General features: G+C 43.7%; 1 protein-coding gene across 2 annotated transcripts in view; it reads left to right on the top strand.

Moving 5' to 3' along the window:
- The window catches only part of LOC306706634 (activated CDC42 kinase 1-like), a 39966-nt gene that overhangs the window by 5837 nt on the left and 11704 nt on the right, over positions 1-22425 (top strand). Inside the window, exons 1-6 of one of the 2 annotated variants that reach the window (XM_079173780.1) lie at positions 13177-13286; positions 16411-16588; positions 17428-17498; positions 20608-20877; positions 21115-21267; positions 22166-22329. In XM_079173780.1, coding sequence (XP_079029906.1) covers positions 13224-13286; positions 16411-16588; positions 17428-17498; positions 20608-20877; positions 21115-21267; positions 22166-22329 — 899 coding nt within the window. In that variant the 5' untranslated portion in view covers positions 13177-13223. Of the gene's footprint in view, positions 1-13176; positions 13287-16410; positions 16589-17427; positions 17499-20607; positions 20878-21114; positions 21268-22165; positions 22330-22425 lie in introns of those variants that run through there. The other variant, XM_079173781.1, reaches the window with a different exon arrangement.

The raw sequence follows: 22425 nt of genomic DNA, 5'->3' as shown, positions 1-22425 counted from the left end.
CAATTTTCCAGAGCCCAACATGACGTCTTTGATACAGTATCTTTTGTCCAACCGATCAAAAATATACAATTTACATTGATATAAACCAAGGAAAGCTGCAAATTCTCACATAAAATCCTACTTAAAAGATCAGTTAAACATCGACATTTTCTGTCAGTTGACCAATCGACTCGATGTTTCAGCAAAATAAGTAGTCTTGATGGTTGCAGCCATAATTTATATACTCAGGAAAATGAAGACTTTATGATTTTACAGTGTATTAAGCCACATCACATTTGTATATGAAGATCTTATTAAAGTTTTTCAGCACATGGTGGTGATTTAGGGAGAGAAAAGACATTTAGTTTTGACTGACAGCAGGTGGCTCAACAGTTAGGTTTCAGCCCTCTGGTGTTGTTTTGGAGGTGAAGTTGACAATAAGCGGAACAAAAACACTGACGCAACTACTGCACCATTTCTTCACAGTCCACACCCTGACCACAGGCTTCCTCACCGGCCGATGACGTTTTTTAACTGTGTCAACATTTTCCCACAGTAGCAGAGTCATCGGTCAATCGTAACGTTTCTTTTCATATCGGAGAGTATAGTGAATCATCTGGTAGCATGTTGTGGCTCTGACTGAGGTGAAGTCATCTCCTAAGTCAATAAGTGATCAGACGTTGTGGGTGGGTGTTGCTACCATGACCTATAAGAAGAAATATTTCATGTACACGGGTGCTTTTATTTGCCGGGGGCTGAAACTTGTCAAAAGGATTCATCTGAAATCCCACCAGAAACAGGTCTGTTACCCATTTAAAGTTGAGCTTGCTCAAGAAACAAAGAGACTTTTAATGAATTTGACCGCCGAATGGCTCTTTGTGATTCTTTGTTCAGGATAGTTAGTTTTTCTTTACCAGTAGAAACATTATTTGGCGAAATTACAAGATTTTGTATACAAAGTGGAAGTACAGGATAAGTAAGCAACACTTTCCTAGATGAGTTAAACTTGATGTGTTATGAATCAACTTGAAGGGCAACTCGACTGATTTAACGCATAAATGTCTGTGCACTGAAAGTGGGAGTACTGGAAGCTTGAGAAAAAACGTTAAAAGTTAATGTCTTCTGTTGCTCAAAAGCACCTCTGTCAAATATGATGAAAATAACCCTGATGATGTCATCAGCATTTATGCATCACAGGAAGTGAAAGGTCCAGTGTTTCTTGAGCTTCATCTCCACTCAGCCAGCGAAACAGTTCAATTCATATTCTCATTAATTCCTCAGTTGCTGCTGAATTGATCAGCACCAAATAATTCATCGGTTAATAAATTGTCAGAGAAACGTGTTCACAGTTTCTGGAGCGACCAACACTCAAAAAATATTCAGTTCACAAAAAAAGATGGAAGCAGAAAAGAGAAAATGACTTTACTTAACAATGAATCTATTATCAGAACAACTGCTGAGTCATTTTCTGTGATCGGCTAATTGAATAATCGGTTAATTGTCGCAGCTCTTCCATTTTTCTTTTAATCCGTCTTTTGTGAGTTCCCCAACTTTATGGAAGTGCAATTCTAAACAGTTGGCGCTATACATGACATCTATCTAATACGGAGTATGTAATAAATGGATTTAACTGCAATCTGGGCCCTAAATGACATCAAACATTTATGAACATTCGGTATGTTTTGTGTGATTATATATATATTTTAATATAATCAAATCTTTAGTTACTTTGATTTTCTCTTTTTAAAAACAGTACATATCATAAATCATTTATTACTCTTTTCTTTTTGAAAATACAGCTAATGATGTCAATTAATTCACAATTAATGCGTTGATTATTTTGTCAAATATTCAATCAGTTACACTACGAAATATAAAAAGAAGATGAATCCATTTAAAAAGATCATTGTGATATCTTTAGTATAAAAGAAGTATGATTATTTGTTTTTAGATATTAGATTAATTAGTTAATTGAAGAACATCTTCAATAGATTGAATGAGTCCTAGAACCATCTAATCATTATCTATGATATGGTAACATTGTTAAAGAGGTTCCAATGTATATGCTCTACTTTCCAAGGTGTGACCCTCATGTGTAACACACACACACACACACACACACACACACACACACACACACACACACACACACACACACCTACACACACACACACACACACACACACACACACACCTACACACACACACCTACACACACACACCTACACACACACACACACACACACACACACACACACACACAGACACACACACACAGACACAGTACTCCATAACCTCTCAGGCTGTACTGTCCAGTCTCTGATTATATTTCCACCCTGTGAGCCCCACATCAGCAGTAGACATCAGGGATTTCATACAGCTCCTGTTCAAAAGCTTAGTGCTGCCCCCAGAGCCTGCGGTCTACCCACCAACGGTCGTAAAGAAGCAGGAGGGACCCAGCAGTCGCCGTTTAAGACTCTAAACGGTCACATAAAGCGAGGGTTGAAACAGCCTGCGGTGATTGGACTGGGAACGTCGTACCGTTACACCCACAGCATGTCTGCTCTGCTTCTCCTTGCTCTCCATCACGGGGACAGAGAAGGCGTTCACATGTTTTAACAGGCTCCGCTTTACCTTCCCCCCGACACAAGATGTCTGACCGATGAAGCCGCTGGGGTCGAGGTTGAAGCCCCAGCGGTTGGTCATTGAAGGGGTTTTCCAGAATACTGGTGGAGAGTTTGTGAAATGTGGCGTTTAGTGGAAGCAGAGAGGCCATAAAGGTCTATAAAGAATAGATAAAAATAAGCAATACGAAAATAAATTAAAAAGAATAATTAAACATTCATGTTGGTACTCAGCATTTCTGTAATTTGCTCACTAATGAAAAAAATACAAACATACAAATACACATTTTATGTCAGGACAATGTTGACATACTTATTGTCTTCCAGGTCTTATTGTCTTCATTGTACGTGATTATGTGTATACTGCTCAGCCTTGCCCTCTAGTTGTACCAAACCACCATACAGTCTGTAATGGAGCGTGTTAAAGTAACCCCACATGACTCCACAGCTGAGCCCTGCTCCATTTGTCATGGCCTCAATTGGCCAGGATGTCTGCGCTCTGTCTCTCCCCTACTGCTCTACTTGTCTACTATCTGTCTCTGGCTAACTTTGCTCCGCTGACTTCTGCATTTCATATTTAATACGGTAGTGTTGGATTGTTTTTGTGTAACTATGTTCAGTATTGAGGTTAGGCTATAGTACAGTGTAGTATAGTATATATAATTCTGCACAGACTGTATTAAGTGTCCAAATCAACTCAGGGCGATGTTGTATTGTCTTATATTTTACAGATGTCCACTCCTGTACATGTGCAGCATGAGTGTGAAAAGGATGCGGAGCTGCAGTGTTTCTGGATGTGCATCAAACAAATGAACTGGTAGTAGAACTGCATAATTATGGCCAAAATTAATTATTATATTACTTTTTTTGCACCAGAGAGATGATTCCTGACACACTGAGTTGAACCCAGACGCGCCTGCTCTCTGAACAGACGGGCAAATAGTAATAAACAGTATATTTCTCTTCTACTCTGGACTGCTGCCGTAACATTCAGGAAAGTTCCTCACAGGCTGCTACTGTCGGGTTGCACGCGCAGCGGCTCCTGAAAAGTGAAGCCAAAATAATTGCCGGCTGGTGGCTGCCTGTCAGTTTAGGCAGCGCTTAATTTGATATGCGGCAGAGTTTTCCATGAGCAAAGCACACATTTTCAACGCCAATATCACAGGCAATCATGTTCATTTAATTGTGCAAATTCAAAATCGCGATTGTGATTCATTTTCTATTAATTGTTCGGCCCTACTTGATCCTATGTGGGATGCCAGCTCTCATTGGTAGTGAGACTGGCTGTTAACCTGCTGGACTTAGACATATAAGTGTTTTGATACTAATTGGGAGTGTAACACAGGTTGGTTGCAAATGCTGGCAGTGTCCTCAATGTATTGATAAAATCATCATAATGTCCAGTGGTAAATACAGGCCTCTGTGTTGCTGTGTATTGTGTCTGCATGCATGCAGTGTTTCTGAGTTTAAATATTTGTTCAGTGATGTGTGTGTGTGTACGTGCCTTTTGATGGAGTTGCGTGCATGTTTGTGTATTTACTGTGCGATATCGCGTGACAGCCGGCCTCCAGAGGAGCAGAGTCATGGCGGAGGAGTGAGAGCGAATGTAGCTCAGTGGGCTGCGAATAAGCGGCCTGAGGACATCAACAGGGCTGGAATGAAGTCAGAGAGAGAGAGAGGGAGAGAGGGGGGGGAGAGGGGGAGAATAAAAGGATGGTGGAGAATGAGTGGACAGGCACAAATGAGATGAGAGGACGTAACGGGAAACAGAAAGTGTTTAGGATGGAACGAGGGAAGGATAAAGAGTGACATGGACGAAAGGGTGGAAGACGTATGAGTCATTTAGATGTGTTACAGATTTGCTCAATGGCATCAGTGCTTGGACTGCAATGTTGCTAGTCACACTACCACACACACACACACACACACACACACACACACACACACACACACACACACACACACACACACACACACACACACACACACACACACACACACACACACACACACATTGTTCTTTTATTCTATTTTACCCTGCATCCAGATGTCCACTCAGCAAGGATCCAGATGGCCTGGATACCCTGTCTATACTGGAGAGGTGCTTTTAAAACACACACACACGTACACACGTACACACGTACACATACTCACACAAAGCAGCATGGCCGTGTTTTTTTCCCTCTCAGAGGGAGGATTAACTCTCCTCATTAGGCTCCCCCGCCTCTCTCCATCATCTCTCCTCCCCCTCCCTCCCTCCCCAGTCAGCCTGCCTCGCCGTCATTGGCTGCCTCTATCGGGACCACTGCTCACTGGATCGCCGTGACTACAGGACACAGAAGAGCAGGGAGGAGGTGTGATTGGTTGATGTTGCCACGGTAATAGAAAAGGCGACCACTCACCAAATCATTCAGCTGGGGCTGATATGGAAAAAAAAAAAAAAAAAACAAGCGGAGGGGTGTGGAAAGCGGGTTAGAGGGACTGAAATGAAGAGAGGAGGCGAAAAACAATAACAACAACATCGAGGGATTAGGGATCGACCGAGCAATCGGGAAGTCCATTTAGGACAAAGCAGCATAAAAACAATCCTCACAGACTTTAGCCGTGATCGTCAGAGCTGAGCTGCCAGTTCGATTGGACAGCTGCTCAAGATCTGTGTGTGTGTGTGTGTGTGTGTGTGTGTGTACGGGGGGGGAAGCGGCACACAAAGGAAGGATGAACAGGTGAAAAATGGCTTCTGTACGATCTCTCCCCTTCACTGCTGGGGATGAATGAGAGGAGGTAAGCTGGCCGGTGGGATGCCTGGGGCATAGAAATAGAGACCGAGAGGGACATAGCTGGATATGAAGAGCATGCGTCAGCACTAAAGCAGGGCGAGAGAGAGAGAGAGAGAGAGAGAGAGAGAGAGAGAGAGAGAGAGAGAGAGAGAGAGAGAGAGAGAGAGAGAGAGAGAGAGAGAGAGAGAGAGAGAGAGAGAGAGAGAGAGAGAGAGAGAGAGAGAGAGAGAGAGAGAGAGAGAGAGAGAGAGAGAGAGAGAGAGAGAGAGAGAGAGAGAGTCCAGGAGGACAACAGCGACCAGTAAATGAATCTGGAGCAATCAGTGAAACACCTCGGATGCTCTCTTGAAGATTTAAGCCACTGGCTTGCGGAAGAGGACAAACGGTGCTGTCTTTTTAAGGAAGCGGATTGTCTTCTGTTTTTCTTCTGAAGAGGAAGAACCGCTGCCTGCCCACAACAAACCAGAAAATAGAGACTACGTTCATTATTGTCTGCCGCTTGCCAGAGGAATGCGCTCCAAAAAGTTATTCCCATGAAGATAAACACCTGTGTTTTTACAGGTCGGTCAGTCGGTGAACGCGGCCGTGTCATCACTGTGTGGACATGGGGAAGTCATTGTCCGGACATTTCTTGAGGGAAGCTGACTCAACCTAAATGAGGAAGAATATTGGAGGTATACAGCAGCAGCACGTTTGGTCAAATATTGTGCTCGGTTGTCTGAACTAATGCAGTGCTGTACTATGATTGACATGCAGATTACTGTACTTGTGTTCCTAATGACAGCGAAGAAGACCTCAAAGCGGGCTGACTGACCGACTGACTGACTAAGTGCCCGGGTTGCCCACTGACTGGACCGGTGGCTCTCTGAGGATTTTGAGGACACGTAGCCCGGGGGGGGGGGGGGCCAGGTAGCGGAAGGATCGTGGGAGCCCCACCATGGGGGAGACGGCAGACTACCAGAGACTGCAGGACACGTCGGAGTCTGACTACCAACGCCTGCCCATCGATGACGAAGAGGTAGACCTCTACAGTTTCCTTCATTGTGGTAGTGATCCTGCCACATAGCTTTAGACAAACATGGAGGTGAACGAGCAATTTCAGCAGGTATTATGGATCCTTTTGAGGGCGAGTGAAAGTGCGTGAGAGGTGAGGGTTTGTTGAGGTGTTTTCTGAGGGAGGCGTATTTCTCACTGAGCAGAATATTTAAATAAACGCAATCGGCTGATCAGTAGATGGTTCTCAGCGCATGAATATGTGTCTCTTGTTGTAGAAAATGTGCACGTGCATGTGTTTTTGTGGCGTAAACTTCCGCAACAGTGTTGCACATGTGCAGATGTGAATTTGGAAATCTAACGTGTGTGTGTTTGTGTCATTACACACATTCACAGGCACCCTTTTTTTTTGTGTGACATCAGGGATTTTCACAACATTGAGTGTGTGTGTGTTTACTGTGGTGTAATGGCTTAGCACCTGATTTCACAGGAAACATGTCACTATAGGAATATAAATACTAAAATGACCGATGGCTGAATTCCATTTAGCTGCTTCATTTTCAGGGTCCTGGTATTGTGCGTGCTTGCACTGTCACGACTTACTGAGACACTTGTATAGAACAGACCCATTGTTAATGTCTTTAGTAACACCTGTGCTTTTCTTACACTCGTATGGTCCAGTCACTCTCCTCCACCACCACATACTCACACTCACTACACACAGCACTTCTCACCATCACTCAAGGCCAAACCCTGTGTATATACCACAGCATATATCTCAGTAAATTTAAAGAAAGTAATGTGTTTATTGGCTCCAAACGAGAACGAAAATGAGGTTTAGACCTACATGTGTTGGGAGGAGTAGTCTGCCCCATAATGTAATGTGATTCATTCAGAGATAGTAGCCTAACAGCCATGCTGTTGCTTTGAGTTGTGAGTGAACTGTATTTGTGAGCAACCTGGATTTCACCACAGACGAAATGGGAATAAATTAGACTTTACATCTTGGAAGAAACCAAAAGCTGACATAACCTTTAACATCTTTACCCACACGAAGAAAGAGTTGGAAAAACGCTGTACAAAAGACAGATGGACGGTGGGCAGCGTGGCTCGGCCACCGGTTGGCTCATCTAGAGATTTGTTTCAGCCAAAGAGATGTGTTTTGTTTCAGCCGAAATATGCTAGCAGTAACAACGCCGGCTGCAGTGGCAAGGCACTCTCTTTGAACACCACATGCATACGAGCAGCAGAGAAAGAGAAGACATGAAGAGAATGAGACTTGCTCCAAATACATATACACATTGTTTTACCCCAGCAGTCCTTTTATGTTTAGTACAAAGCTAGTTCTCATATGCTTTGGAGCATTAAGGGGATTAGTGAGCTTCAACCAGAACCAGGTTGTTGAGCATCGACTGTATTTTTGTAGATGGGAATGATAAATATTCCCCATTGTAGCACATACTGTGCTTAATATTTGGTTCACATGCTGTTGACTGTGTGTCTGTTTGAGGTCAACCATCTTTGACCAACATTCCTCTCCTTTCCCCTCTTAACCAGCTTTAGGGGATCAAAGTAGAGATTGCATAGGGTGAGGGTGGAGGCGACGTTTGGAAGTATTAGTGGGGGTTGTTGTGGTAGTCTGGCATTATGCAAATCAGGCCAAGCTACATATGTTCGGTGTTCGCCTGGAAGGCAGTCCGTTTGTACCCAAAACCTTTTTAATTCCCACAGTTAGTTCTTCTCAACATTGACACCCATCACCACACGACGCCTCTCCGCTCCTGACTGTGGATGATGAGGTGCTGCGGACGATGAAGGGATTAAAGGAGAACGTAAAAAAGCCAGACTTTAAAAAAGGGTTACTATCTGTGAGATCAGGAATGACGTTTCTCTGTCTGTCTGTGCATGCAGACCTCCGTCAGAGGCATCGTCTGTGTGTGTGCGTGTGTGTGTGTGTGTGTGTGTGTGTGTGTGTGTGTGGTTATTTTGCTTGCACAGTTGTAAGAGGGATTACTGTTGTTTGTTCTACTACTTCTTCCCTCTGCTCTGCCGGTTTTTGGCATCCGCCACCAAAACCGCAGATTGATGTTTTGCCACCAAAAGGTTGTGATTTATTTGAGAAATGCACTGACAGCGTGTCCACCCGTATCCACTAAGCTGTCTTAATTCACTGTACGTCAGTGTGAATCCAGCCGATGTGGGTGCATGCCTCTGCATGCCTGTGTCTGTGTACAGTGAGCATCATATTACAGAATCAAGCTTTGTGTGTGTGTGTGTGTGTGTGTGTGTGTGTGTGTGTGTGTGTGTGTGTGTGTGTGTGTGTGTGCGTGCGTTGTAGTACTCGGACATAATGCAGACCTCACACAGCGCTTTGTTCTTCATAATCTTATGAGCCAGCAAGCCTCTAATTTGATATTACAGTCACGGTCAGGCGTTTAACTTGTCCTTTGCATCATTTCATATTCCAGTTGAACAGCCTTTGAGTCATACTACTGTGTGTGTGTGTTTGTGTACCGTACACGCGTGAACGAGATGGAAAGAAAGAAAGAGATGGAGGCCAGATAGCAGCAGCTGGAGAGGCTGCTGGAGCTGCTTCATTGTTAGTGTGAGGGACCAAACAAGTCAGGCACAACTGAAGAGTATTAATTACCCACATTCAATGTCCATGAGAAACAAACCACTTATTTAACAGGGCAAAATAATTCAATTTAAACCACAAATTTGCCTCAGAGGGCTTTACAATCTGTACAGATATGACATCCTCTGTATGAACATCGGTACCAAAAACAAATGTAACAGGAGAAGAAAGGAAGAAACCTGTGGGAATCCTCTCACAGGATGGACAGAAGTGCAACATTCATAATGTATAATGCAGCTCTTTCTAGCTTTGTATGACCCGAAGTCCACATCTTAAGTTAGAGGCATGAACAACAAGTACATTTACATGCACATTAGTATACCGGGTTTGAGTCTCATCCTGGTTTTGATCATTTCTGGGATATGGCGTTGACATGGAGACTGAGCTATCACACCTGCATAACTGAGAATCAGTTCTTTTTAGATGTTTTAGGTTTATTTTCACTTGTGTTCATTTTTTAAAGTGCTGTAGTTCAAGAGTCAGTTACAGGCTTTTTGTCCAGCTGCTGATTTAAGGAATGTGGGCTATTTGATGTCATCTGTTTCATAGTCATGTGTAGTCATTTTCCTATTTGTCATAGCAATTTAGTTGACTTCACTGTGACATCACCGCTGCGTCTGAGTGACTGTGAGAATGAGACAACTGATGGCTGAATGAGGCCACGAGGCATCCGCACCTAAACTCTTAAAATATTGGACTTTGCTCCCTCAGCTATTACTCCTCAAACATTTCTGAAAGCACATGAAAAAGAAACTCGAGGGGCTGTGGACATTTAGGAGGCTTCCCGGAACTGCAACAAACTGTCCTGTATGTGTGAGGGAGCGTTGGAGCTCTGTAGCAGTATGTGTGATGAGGGTGTTTGTGGTCTAACCGCACCACCCTTTCTCTGGGCACGGAGAACTTGCCGGTTTGATTTAGAAGCTTGATTTGATTGTTAAATACAATCCAGCGAAAGAACCAACAATGATCTGACACGTCTGTCAATAGACCTGCTGTCTGTCAGAACTGTGGAGTGATAAATGCAATACAGCGAAATAAAACGAGCGCAGCCAAATAATACATTTAGGAATTAAGGAAGTTAGTATTATGAGCAAGCAGGACATGGCCATCCATCCTCTTTAAAAGTGATTGTTGTTCAGGTCAAACCTACTCGTATAAGAGCAGGGGACAGACTGAAGAGACTCCAGCATTATACTACAGATCCTTTCTGTTCTGATTTTCCCCCGAGCAGTTTTGTAAAACTGATGTAGATATTTTGCCGTGAGGGCCCCAGAGAATGCATTTTATCATGTTTCTCTGATATTCAGGCCTTATTTGGTCACGTGTTGTGTGTAGTTGTTCACATATGGAGTGTTACACAGGTGCACAGCACTTTAAAGAAAACGTAGTGTCAACATGGGTTGACCTAGCCGTACATAAATAATGTATTTTGTCACTTGACACGGAGGCTTATCCAAAGTTTAGAAAACTATGAGCTAGGTAAAAAGAGATGAGTGAATCTATGTTATTTAGACAACTATATCAAATGTATACAATGTTTTTTTCATAGCACACAAATATTAATGTGCACCGAAGCTCTTTTCTGAATGGCCTTCCCTCAGCTGGTTTCACAGTGAATCGGATAACAAACACAATACGGCTGTTCTTCTTGTGAATGGAGACGCAACCCAACACAGTATATTCATAAACAAAACGGTACACAATACCACATCCTCTTCAGATATGTCTGCTGTCCTGTCTTCAATTAAAGCCAGACATGTATTGATAATATCACCACATTGTTGTTGTTTTGGCTTTCCTTGCCTTTCAGTACTCTGCCGCCTGCTCGGCTCCCTTCCTTCCTCTAGTCTAGTAAATACAAAACGTCCTAATTAAAAGCAGAGGAGAGTGGCGGTGAATGAGAGAGAGCCAGCAGAGAAACATCCAAAGCCAACAGCAAGAGGCCCACTCGAATGCTGAAAAGGTTGATTAACTAGCAAAGGACAAAGACAAACAATGAGCAGAGAGAACAAAAAACATGTTAGAAAAGCAAAAGCTAAACAGTGTCTGGCAAGAGACGGAATGAGAGGGGGCATGCTGCTACTGAGGGTATGAAAAGCAGCTGGTAAGGGTTTGTTTATAGTCAGCAGAGGGGGGGGGGGGGGGGGGGGGGGGGGGGGGGAGATAACATTTTTGAAGGATTAGAGTCGGGAAATAAAAGGCAGCACCAAATAAAGAAGAAAATGCAAACGGGTTGGCCCGACCCAGAGGAGGGAGGGAGGAAGGGAGGGGAGCAGAGTGAAGGAGAAGGGGATTAATGAAGGAGTGAACTTCTATGATGCAGTGGTAAAGGAGAGAATAGACCACAGAGGGGGAGCTGACTGACGTTAGGTGTCCTGGGCAGGCCTTGTTATTAAGATAATCTGTATTTATTTTGTTCTGTAACTTGAAGTATTAGTCACCCCCTCTGACAGACATCTGCTGCCGCTGTGACTTCACCAGTCAAGCAATAGGCTCCTCTGTTTTGTACGATTGTAGAATGATTTAGAGTTGTAGATGTGTGGTTGTTTATGCAGCAGAGAAGTGGTTTCAGTCTGCTGCTCCTGTGCCGTAATGTACTTTAAAGTTTACAGTTATGAGCAGGCAGTCAGGAAGATCCAGTAACTAATGCTAAATATATTCAGTATATGTGATACAATCTGCACAAATCCACGTGTGTGACTGCAGACTATCAGCATAAAGTGACCCAAGATCACCGTGGGTCACTATAGGACATGGTTGTGTGTAGGAATGCAACTAATGACTAATATTATTATTGATTAATCTACTGATTATCTTGTCCATTAGGTGATTAATCATTTAGTCTTTATAATGTTAGGAATTAGTAAAAAACCTTGTTTTGTCAGTTCAAATCCCCCAAATGTGTATTAAATTAGCTGTAGTTAGCCCCAGAGTGTAAACCACAAGAGTATCACAAGTCTACTCAAAACTATGATTTCAGTGACGATTCATCTGAGAACTCCAAAAGTCAAACTTCTCCACTGCGGTGAATTTTAAGATTAACAGGCAGCGATATGAGAAGAGATCGAGCAGTGGAGAAGGGGAAGAAGTGGTAGGTCGTGGTTTTGTGTGTGTGTGTGTGTGTGTGTGTGTGTGTGTGTGTGTGTGTGTGTGTGTGTGTTTGGGGAGGTTGCATCACAGGAAACACGCTGTCCATTCCACAGTTGAATGTGACCCTTTGGCCCTGGATCAAATGCTCCTCCGGGCTGAATACCATGAAGCCTCTGTCCTCTGCACCACGCACTGCTCTGCGCTGCACGGACCGTCTGACTGACTGCAGGAGGGAAAGGGGGGGGGGGGCGTATTGCTGGAAGAGGTAGGAAAAGGGGTACTTGGGGGAAGGGGGAAAGAGACGACAACAGAGTGAAGATCAAATCAGAGGAATAAGATGATGTAAACATACAGCACAAGCACACAGGACTGTTCTCTGACACCAACCAGACACGCACGCATCTTGTTTCACCTTAAAATCGGAAACCGGAGACAGTCACTCGCTGTGGCTCTCATGTCCATGTTGCCTGCCCGACTGACGAGCAACTGAATCGGGAAAAAGTCGCTCCTATTTTTAGCCCCATGCTCGATAGAGGGATGGAAAAGCAAACAGACAGTAGCTGCACTCGCAAAGACAGAGAGAGAGAGTGAGAGAGAGAGAGAGTGTGTGAGTGAGAGAGAGAGAGGGAGTAAAAGGAAGGGAGGAAGGAGGAGTGACTTATTTGTGAAGTTCTGCAAGTTTGGATCAGTGGCCCACTGCTGTCTGAGGAGGACACATGGCTGGAGTGGGCACAGAGCTACAAACAGCAGCTCTTAATCGCTCTACAGCCTTTTTAGCGTATGTTCTTTGCACACTGAAGTGCTCCATGGATGCCTCTTTGCCTTGTTGTGGGAGCTGAAGCTAAAGAAGGGGCTTACTGGACGATTGCCCCGCCATGGAATGTGGCAGCTTTGCGTACAGGATCTTAGGAAGTTTTTCTCCCCCCTCTCATGTTTGGAGCTGCGGGTCCGGATCTGAGGAGCGCGTGCGCTACTTAGAATTCCCTCAGAGACTGGGGCCGTCACACCGGGAGGACTGTTGGGTCTGGTAGTGGTCTAAGAGACAAGCAGCCACCTCCGGCCACTTAAACGCACACACACTTTGTTTTTACACCTACACTCATCCAGACGAAGGAATTCAGGATGCGACGCTTTGACAAGCTGAAAAAGTCGTTCCCCTTCCTGGCACACTTTCACGTATATCGAGTAAGTCTGGTGTCTGTCTGGTGTCTGTCTGATGTCTGTCTGATGTCTGCTCTCCCTGGTCCACTCAGGGATCATTTGGAAAGATGATGTGGATATTGGTAACTATAGTCAGGATCATGTGGTCTACCCAGATGTTTGAATATAGCGTTTGTATCATAAATATGGTGGGGGTCAGTGGTGTGTGTGTGTGTGTGTGTGTGTGTGTGTGTGTGTGTGTGTGTGTGTGGACTCTCCAGCTGGACTGAGGCCATCCTCTGGGAGGGTTGTTGTTATTGCAGCAGGATGTTAGAGCAGAGCAGATCTGATACAGGACATGGCTTTGGCCAGGAGATGTGTGTGTGTGTGTGTGTGTGTGTGTGTGTGTGTGTGTGTGTGTGTGTGTGTGAGAGCATTTCTCCACTACCATGAGGAATGAGTTCAGACCAGAGGCATTTCTCAGAAGGGACATCATGTTGTTTCTCTGCATCTGAATTCCTACATCCCTCTCTCCCCTCTCTGTTCCATACTTGTTGTTTCTGTCTTTTTCTTTTTACTTTTCATTTGAAACTGGAAACCAAATGGGCTATGTTCTTTATTTTGTCATGTTCCTTTAAAACAAAAAAGGAAAGGTGGGCAAGTGGAGAAATGCTTTTTGGAGCCCTAATACTGGACTTCTGGCTCTGGTTGTAATTAACAAAACGTGGCATTCCTCCTGCTAACCTCACATCTCCTCAATGTGCATCTTCCTCTTCATCCCATTAAAGGAGAAGTAACGATATAAGCCCTTCACGATGTTTTACATATGACAACATAACAAAGGAAGGAAGACCCTCACCTTTTTCTTCCTCCCAAAATGTTAGCGGATAGTGTGAGTTAGTGACGATTAGACACAACCCATTTTACCACCTCTATAAGTGAAAGTGATTTCTGTGCTGCACCTGTTTTTGAAAGTGTAAAACGTAGTATCCTGTTTAATGTGTTTTGTAAATCGGTTAGCAAGTTGACAGAGAAATATGATATGAGGGCTTTAAGCACCTTGATTTTGACCCCTCGTGCCTCAAATATGACACTGTCATGGAAAAGAGGCCCAAGAGGAAGCTGACTTGCGTCTTTGGCACCGTCCGGTGAAATAACACTTCCATGCTGACTGCTGGGGGCGATAAAGGATAAAGCGGGTAACAGTCATGGTGTATGCCCCATAAATAAATATTTTGTGCTTTATATCAAAAAATGTTTCCTCTGTGGATACAAACGAAAAAAGTTGTTTTTAAAAAAAAAAAAAAATGTCAGCGAAAGCTTTTGCTTTAAACTCTTAACAGCGTGATCAGTGGATCAAATAAACATGCTACATTGTGGCAAAGCTTAGCGCCGTAGTGGAGACCGCTGTATCGTCTTTCTCGGGGTGGGGGTCAGGCACGATGCGAGAGAGGCCGATTCAAATGACTGCAGCTGCAGTTAATCCCAAAGCCACAGGCACTGCAGGCATTCAGTGTAGCCTGCATCTCTATAGAGTGGATCTGGCAGGTTATATTATATTGGGTTATAAGTTAATAACAGACTTGTTGTACCCGCTTCACATAAATCAGAGGATTTCTCACAGACTATTTTCTGTTGACCTGTTTAAAGTGGACAGAGCCTCCCGCTGACTCCGAGAGAGCCAAAGCTGCATGTTTGGACATTGCTAAAGAGATATCAGCTGACCCACTTTTATGCGCATTGCAATGAATTTGTATCAGGATACAGACATCTGGCATAACCATTGGGGATTGAGCCCTCCCAGCAGATCGGTCTCAGTCAGACCTCGCATCGAAAATGCATGAAAAATAAAAGGACCACTCACTTTCCATTTAAAAAAAATGAAGGCACAGTAGATGGATCTTTCCAGTGTTTTGGAGGATGCTCACATCATGCCAACTTTCATGGCCCAACATTAGGTACGTACTTGTGTGAGGAAGACATACTTTAACTCCTCAGGTCACATTCATTAAGCAATAGGAAGTGACCGCTGACCCCGCCCATTAAGAAGTTTAGATGGCAGTAGGGAAGCTGGGACCTCTGACACGTCCCTCTAGACCTTGTAACCTTGTCTCAGCGAGCACAGGAAGTCCCTCATTCACAGAGTTCAATTACTACTCAGTGGAGTGGCCCCTACGACCCAGCGCATCCACCAGAAAGGTTTCCCTGTCAATCTCCGCAGATTAGGTCGGTTCCCCTCCCCATTGAGACTGGGGAATAATACCGCTGACCAGTGTGAGCAAGTGTACTGCAGCAGTAGGTGAGCTTTTGTAGTGGTTCTTCACACCTTTACTCTCTATTTAATTCCATCATCTTGATTTACAGTCCTATGAAGAAGCACAACAGGATTTTGTGGTGTGCTAGTTTCAGCTTGTCACTTTAAGTAGACAGAGTGATTGATGATGTTTTAAACTGTGGTGTTGTGTTTTGACATTGACGATTGATGTCTCACTCAGTGTGTTATAGAGGGGCATAGTACAGTGTATATATATATATTGTGGTCAGACTGTTTAGGAGCCTCCCATTTCTCTTCACTGACACTTATGGGCGCCAGATGTGCAACATCCATCTCATGTATCTCTGTCTGTCGTATGAATGTGATGTTTACACAGCGTCTACAGCCGAGCTGCCTAAACTGCTACCTTCTGTTTCCAGAGTAGTTATGAATCTATTTTGATGCTGAAAAGAAATTGCTGACAGTGTGGTATATTAACACTACAATGACACAGGATCTGTAATCAATGTCTATTTGACACTGTCGAAGTAAAATTAGTCCGTTTTTTGGTCCACTGACAAGCAGCTAATGCTATATCCATGTCCTTGTTTATGGAATGTAAATTTGGGCAACCCAATCTGCAGTGCTTAAGTGTGTGTTCCCGAATGTGTGTGTGTGTGTATTTTGAGTCTAAGCGTCTAAGCAAGCATTTCAGTGTGTTGTAAACAATTACTGGGGATCACAAAATAGATCTGAGCTCAGTTCATCTCCTTTTATTCCCAGAAAATAAAGGTTTGATTGTTGCTCAGTGACTTTCTATCCTGCTGTGTTTTGTAGCTTTGAGACCAAGCATTGAGAAAACTGTTGACTGAATATTGAACTCGGTTCCCTGTATTCTTTGTGTGTGTTTTGCAGAAACTGGGCAGTAGCATGCAGTGTGAGGAAGGCACAGAATGGCTGCTGGAGCTGCTGATGGAGGTGCAGCTGCAGCAGTACTTGCTGCGGATCAGAGATGACCTTAACGTCACGCGGCTGTCGCACTTTGACTACGTGAAGAACGAAGACCTGGAGAAGATCGGCATGGGTCGACCCGGTGAGAAACTGTGTGTTTGTATGTGTGCGTGTTTTGTTGATTTCAGAGCATGTGTTTTTGAACATTTGGAAAATAGTTTCGTTCAAGACAACTTCACATAAAACTGAATAAATGCGAGCAGTGGTAGCTGTTTGGTCCAGTTCCTGATCCGGCTGGAAAACTCCCCGGTAGACTTAAAATATCGGTCCACGGTTCAAGGCCTTATTAGACCATCACATTTTCTTTTTATTTCTAAACATAGCTTCCTAAATTATTACTACTATTATCCTACAATATTGCTTTTGTCTGCAGTAATGGCAATGTGTCATTTGGCTCACCCTCCGCATAGCTGGAGCAAATCCTCCATTACTAACTACCCTCATATCATTTTAAAGTCACAACTGCCAATTAGGCACAATAGGAAGGGACGCTTAAGTGCCAAGTCTTTTGTGTGCGATGTGTGTGTGAAGAGGATGGCAGCAGTAATGTTCTAAATCCAGTTACTGATGCCCTCAGGGTTCTCTGGTATCAAGTCGCTTAAGACTAATTACACCCACTTCTGCTGCTCGCATATTCATTTAATCTTTTTCCTCCACTCATCTCACTGTTCTCTAAACTCTCAACCGTCTTGTACTTTATCTCCAATCTCTTCTAACATATAGTAAGTGTGTATCTCCATCTTTTCTCCCCCCTCCCATCCTCTTTGTGTTTTTCCTTTTTTCCCCTTTCATATCAAAGTTGTGGTTTTTTTTCTAGCGTTTGTTTTGTCCGGCTCTGAGTTGTCTTCCAATTAAGAGAGATGACTTGGAAACCAGTAATAGTAACCATCGCTGCATTTCTCTTTTATTCTTTTGATAAAGGACAGAGACGACTGTGGGAGGCTGTGAAAAGGAGGAAAGCCATGTGCAAGCGTAAATCCTGGATGAGCAAGGTGACCGACATAGACAGGCACAACACACACACACTCACACACACACACAGAACTCATTTATTATGGTACATGGTGTGCTCGACATTATGTCGCCATGTTGGCGTCTGTCTGTCTGTCGCAGTGTTGACACATTCACACGCATGAACAATACATGATGAAACTTTCCCCTGTACAGATGATATGATCACATTTTGCAACACCGTGACAGATTATTTTTGCGTTTTTATGTGAAGACCAGTATTTTAACATAGGCACGGTAAGTTTATTTGTAAAGCACATGTCATACACAAAGGCAATTCAACATGCTTCACTTAACTTCGACATATCTACTAAAATGCAGCCTTTACCATCTGTCAGTATGATGCCAGTCTGCTGTATGCTTCTGTTGTGTTGAATTAGGACATACAATTCTTATTTCTAGCAACAAAGAACTGTACTTGTGGTGGTAGTAGAGTGTGAATGGCAGAGCTGTTTGTAAGTCTTTAGAACCAAGTCACTTCTTTAATTAAAAAAATAAATAAATACAGATGGAATGCACGCACATCTATGAGGGAAATTCTTCCAGAGAACAAAACAGCCCGACCCTTCTCATGAGGATGAGCATGTCCACACACAAACACACACGAGTCAAGTCACAAGAGTTGGTGACACACGGATTCACAGCGTGCAGCATTCACAGAAACTTCGTCTCTTGAAGCTTAAAGTTTGTCCTTTTAAAGAGACAGAACCACGTAGGACTACGACTTTTTCACTCTCTTTAAATAAAGGATTAACAATAAAAGATACCATAGAAGTAAATAATAGTGGAATGAACATTCCTATTCAAATCTAACAACTTAATGCTTCATCCACAAGCTCTTGGCACAGCGTAGGAAAGCACATTGCTAATGCCAGACGAGTGTCAACTATGTTCGGCTCAGTTTCTTTAGCCAGTGTAGCGAACAGCGGGCTGGTGGCCAGTGGCAGCGCTGGGTCCAACAATCTACTCACTCCCATGCCGCTCTGGAGAAAGAGCAGCTAACGCTCCAGCCATCCGTCTCTGGAGCTGCGACAACACTTTACGGCCCCACTGACGTGTATTGACACCATAACTTATAAGAATCGCCATTTTCTTTTGTACTAGTCAAATGGAAAACAGTTCAATGTCCTTTCTACTCCTATTCTATTTCTAAGAAGGATACTTTATACACAAGCTCATACAATATATGATACACCTACTGCGCACACTCACACAAAGCTAGGGGGAATGAAGTGGGAAGGAATAGTGGGCAGTCGTTGCTCTTTGTGTGTGTGTGTGAGTTTGGTGCGTGTGCTGTTCCCAGTGGAAGTCGCGGTGCCCAGAGAACATGGTGCTTGCCTTCTATAATTACACCTGTCTGTTTCCGCCTCTGGCACCATCCTCCGCTAAAGTAATCTGCTTCCTCAGCGTCCTGTGTATGTGTGTGTGTGTATGTGCGCGTGCGCGCCTGCTGCCATGCTCAGAATCTTTTGAATGTCGAGCCTCCTATTTGAAACCCACTCGCCACACAGTGACCGCAGAGATGTGGTGTTTTTAAAAAGGCTTGCAGCATTACGTCATGTCTGGTCCAGTGTGAATGTGAAACCACACACGGCTTGCTACTGTTTATATCTGGCCAGTCAAATATGTTTGGCACCGAGGATTCAGTTGACACCTCTTTCTCACCGATGATACCGTTTCTGAGCACTGACCTTTTGATTACCAGTCAATGATGACTTCACATTGGTCTCATTCACTTCTTTTGCATGAAACAATGCTGAAATGACTTCACTGCTTTAGATTCAAAATGGCTCTACCTTTGACAAATACGTGCATATGTGATATGTTGCGTGTTAATTGGGGTTGGATATTACTGTTTATTATTATTCCATTCTTTTACCTGTAATGTTACTTGATAAATAGCTCGGTGTCGTGTCCTCTGGGTATGACAGCAGTGCTTGTTTCTGTGCATTCATATTTTGCTCTTAGTTAGGACCTCTAAACAAAGGAGTCCCTTAAGGGCTCTGCACAGCACACACATATTGTACAAGTTCAAATATAGGGGAATGAAAAGCTCACACAAACAAGTACATTCAGGTCACTTAATCTAATAGTGCTTCTTAATGAGTACTTCCTAACGGCTCATTCCTGCTGTGTTGTCAGTGCTTAAGCCAAGAGGCAGGAAATGTCTCTCTCCTCTAATGATAAATGGTGTGTGTGTGTGTGTGTGTGTGTGTGTGTGTGTGTGTGTGTGTGTGTGTGTGTGTGCTTGTTTCGGTATATATGCATAACTGCTTACTGACAGCATATCAGCTAGAGTTGTGAATCTTCACTGGCCTCATGATTTTCTATTCAATTACAATTTACCTGCCAACGGTTCTCAATGTATTATTCAATTTCCAATACAACTGCACACGGCTACTTTTTCATCAATTGATAGGAGCAGTCAGATAAATCGAAGCTCTTTTTATTTCGAAAGTGAACAAGAGAATGTAGAAACATAAACCGTCATCACTGCCTGATAATGCATGCTACTTGCATCCAGTGTTTCCGCAGGCCTGCAGTAGCGGGTGAGTGGGTGAGGAGAGTAGGGGGAGAGCAGACCAGGGAGAGATAAAGTGGAGAAAAAGAATAGTTTTCCTCCAGGCTGAAAGATATGGGGGAGAGTGGGAGATAGAGTTCATAACTGAAATGGTTGTCTGGTGTCTTTCCTCCATCTCCATCCACAATCTTAAGCCCAGTGTCTCCTCAATGCAAAGTGGCTCATTGAGTGACTGATGAAGGGGGAAGATGAAACATCCCATGATGGGGTTCATATTATTGTTTATAAGCAGTTCAATTCATCTAATTGTTTTTTCATTATACTTACAAACAGTGCATTCACTCCTAGGAACTGCACCTAAAAATAGAAATGGGTGTTGTATTAAATAATAATAGACAAATACGTAAATACATTGAAGCCTATGGTCAATGTCCACTTTCATTTTCTTGGCCGTATCCCACCACTGATGCTTGTATGTCTCTCTTTCGCTCGTTCATTATTGGACCTTTTTTGCTCATGTTTTACAGCTGAAACACTTTTTTCCTTTCATTGTGTCTCTTCCTCTGTAGGTGTTCAGTGGTAAGCGCCCAGATGGAGGAGACTTCCCCCAGCAGGGCCAGCCGGCCTCCTCCTTTCGTAAGCTGTCTCCCACACCTCCACTGGGCTTGGGGGAAGGAGTCCTGGCCACACAGCCCAGTGGCGGTGCTCCTCTTGATGGGCAGCAGCAGGCACTGACCTGCCTCATCCCAGAGAAGGATCTGACAATGTTTGAGAAGCTGGGGGACGGCACCTTTGGTGTAGTGAAGAGAGGAGAGTGGCTGACGCCTGCAGGGAAGGTGGTGAGGAGACCCGCCCTTTACATTTATTTAGTTCTCTTAACAGGTTTAAGCTGCTGTATGTTGAAGATATTTGTAAAAGATAGAACTGTGGCATTGTCACACAACTACGGTTCTTTTCTATCATGCTTTTTTGCATTTTGTGCCGCTGTAGGAAGGAAGTCAAAGCAAATGCATAAACCTGGGTGCTCATACAGTTTTCAGGATGAGTTTGAACTGAATCGTCGTCTTTGTTTCCAGCTGAATGTAGCTGTGAAGTGTCTGAAGACGGATGTTCTCAGCCAGCCTGAAGCTCTGGAGGATTTCATCTGTGAGGTCAACGCCATGCACTCCCTGGACCACCAGAACCTCATTCGCCTCTACGGTGTGGTGCTCACACACCCAATGAAGATGGTAGTGGACACACAGAAACGCACACACACACAGGGAGGGAATATACACAGAAAGATAAACATAATCACACATGAACCTGTAGTCTTGACTTACACCCATATACACTTAACACAAATGTCCCTCTCAGCCACTCTCTTAGACTGGTTCTTGGCCTGACAGTCTATTTAAATCAGGTCAAGAATCTTTTTTTCATTTTATTTTTTTGCTTTTTATTAAACAAACGGGTGACAAATTATGCAGACAAAGGTGTAACACAAAATATACAGACAGTAACGCTAGACGTAGGAAACGGATGTTATGATTTGAAGATGGTAGAGATTTTGTGTTTTTTTTGTTGGTTTGTAGAAGTATTGTTAGTATCTGTGTGCGTGTATGACTGTGTAATAATGGATATCATAATACATTGTATTTGTTACGGAGGTATGTATTGTGTGACAGTATGAGGTGACAGACAAATAGCTGTTGTAATGACAAGTGGGAAAAGGTATGTTGGGTGTGTATGCATGTATCAGGTCAAGCATCTCCAGGCCTTTGTCATGACCGGAGGAAAGGAGGGAGACAGGAAGGGAGGGGAGCATATGGATGGAGGACTAAAATAAGGGCTGACATTTCAGCCTTGTTGTTTTCACCCTGCTCTTACTTTCTTGTTATTTCCTCTGCCAAATAGTTTTGGACCATGTCATGACTATCAATAGACTACAACACAACTCCCAAAATCAGTTTTTGTCTTTACATTATTTTACATTTATCTTCCTCCTATTCTCGCTCCCTCCTTTCATCTCCAAATCAATTTATATCTCTTCAACACCATCTGTGCCTCGCAAAACTTTAGCTTTTTACTCCTCTTCCGTACCTCTTTTCACCCACTCTCTCTGTTCTTCTCTCTCTGTTCGTGAAGGTGACCGAGCTGGCTCCTCTGGGTTCTCTGCTGGAGCGTTTGCGATGTGTTCGTCCACAGGGCCCAGTGTTGATCCACACTCTGTGTCAGTATGCTGTACAGGTGGCTTGTGGCATGGCCTATCTGGAGCAGAGGAGGTTCATTCACAGGGACCTGGCAGCCAGGTAGGGGACCGACCACTTTAGTAAAGTGTTTGTACGTTTTAGCAACTTTAAAAAGGTCAAAACCTATATTTTAAAGATGGTTACGGGGTGTTTTCT

Source organism: Pholis gunnellus, assembly GCF_910591455.1.
Source record: "Pholis gunnellus genome assembly, chromosome: 14".
In the NCBI taxonomy this organism is placed as follows: domain Eukaryota; kingdom Metazoa; phylum Chordata; class Actinopteri; order Perciformes; family Pholidae; genus Pholis; species Pholis gunnellus.
The sequence above is the reverse complement of the archived record's forward strand: the minus strand, read 5'-3'. Positions and strand labels throughout refer to the sequence as shown.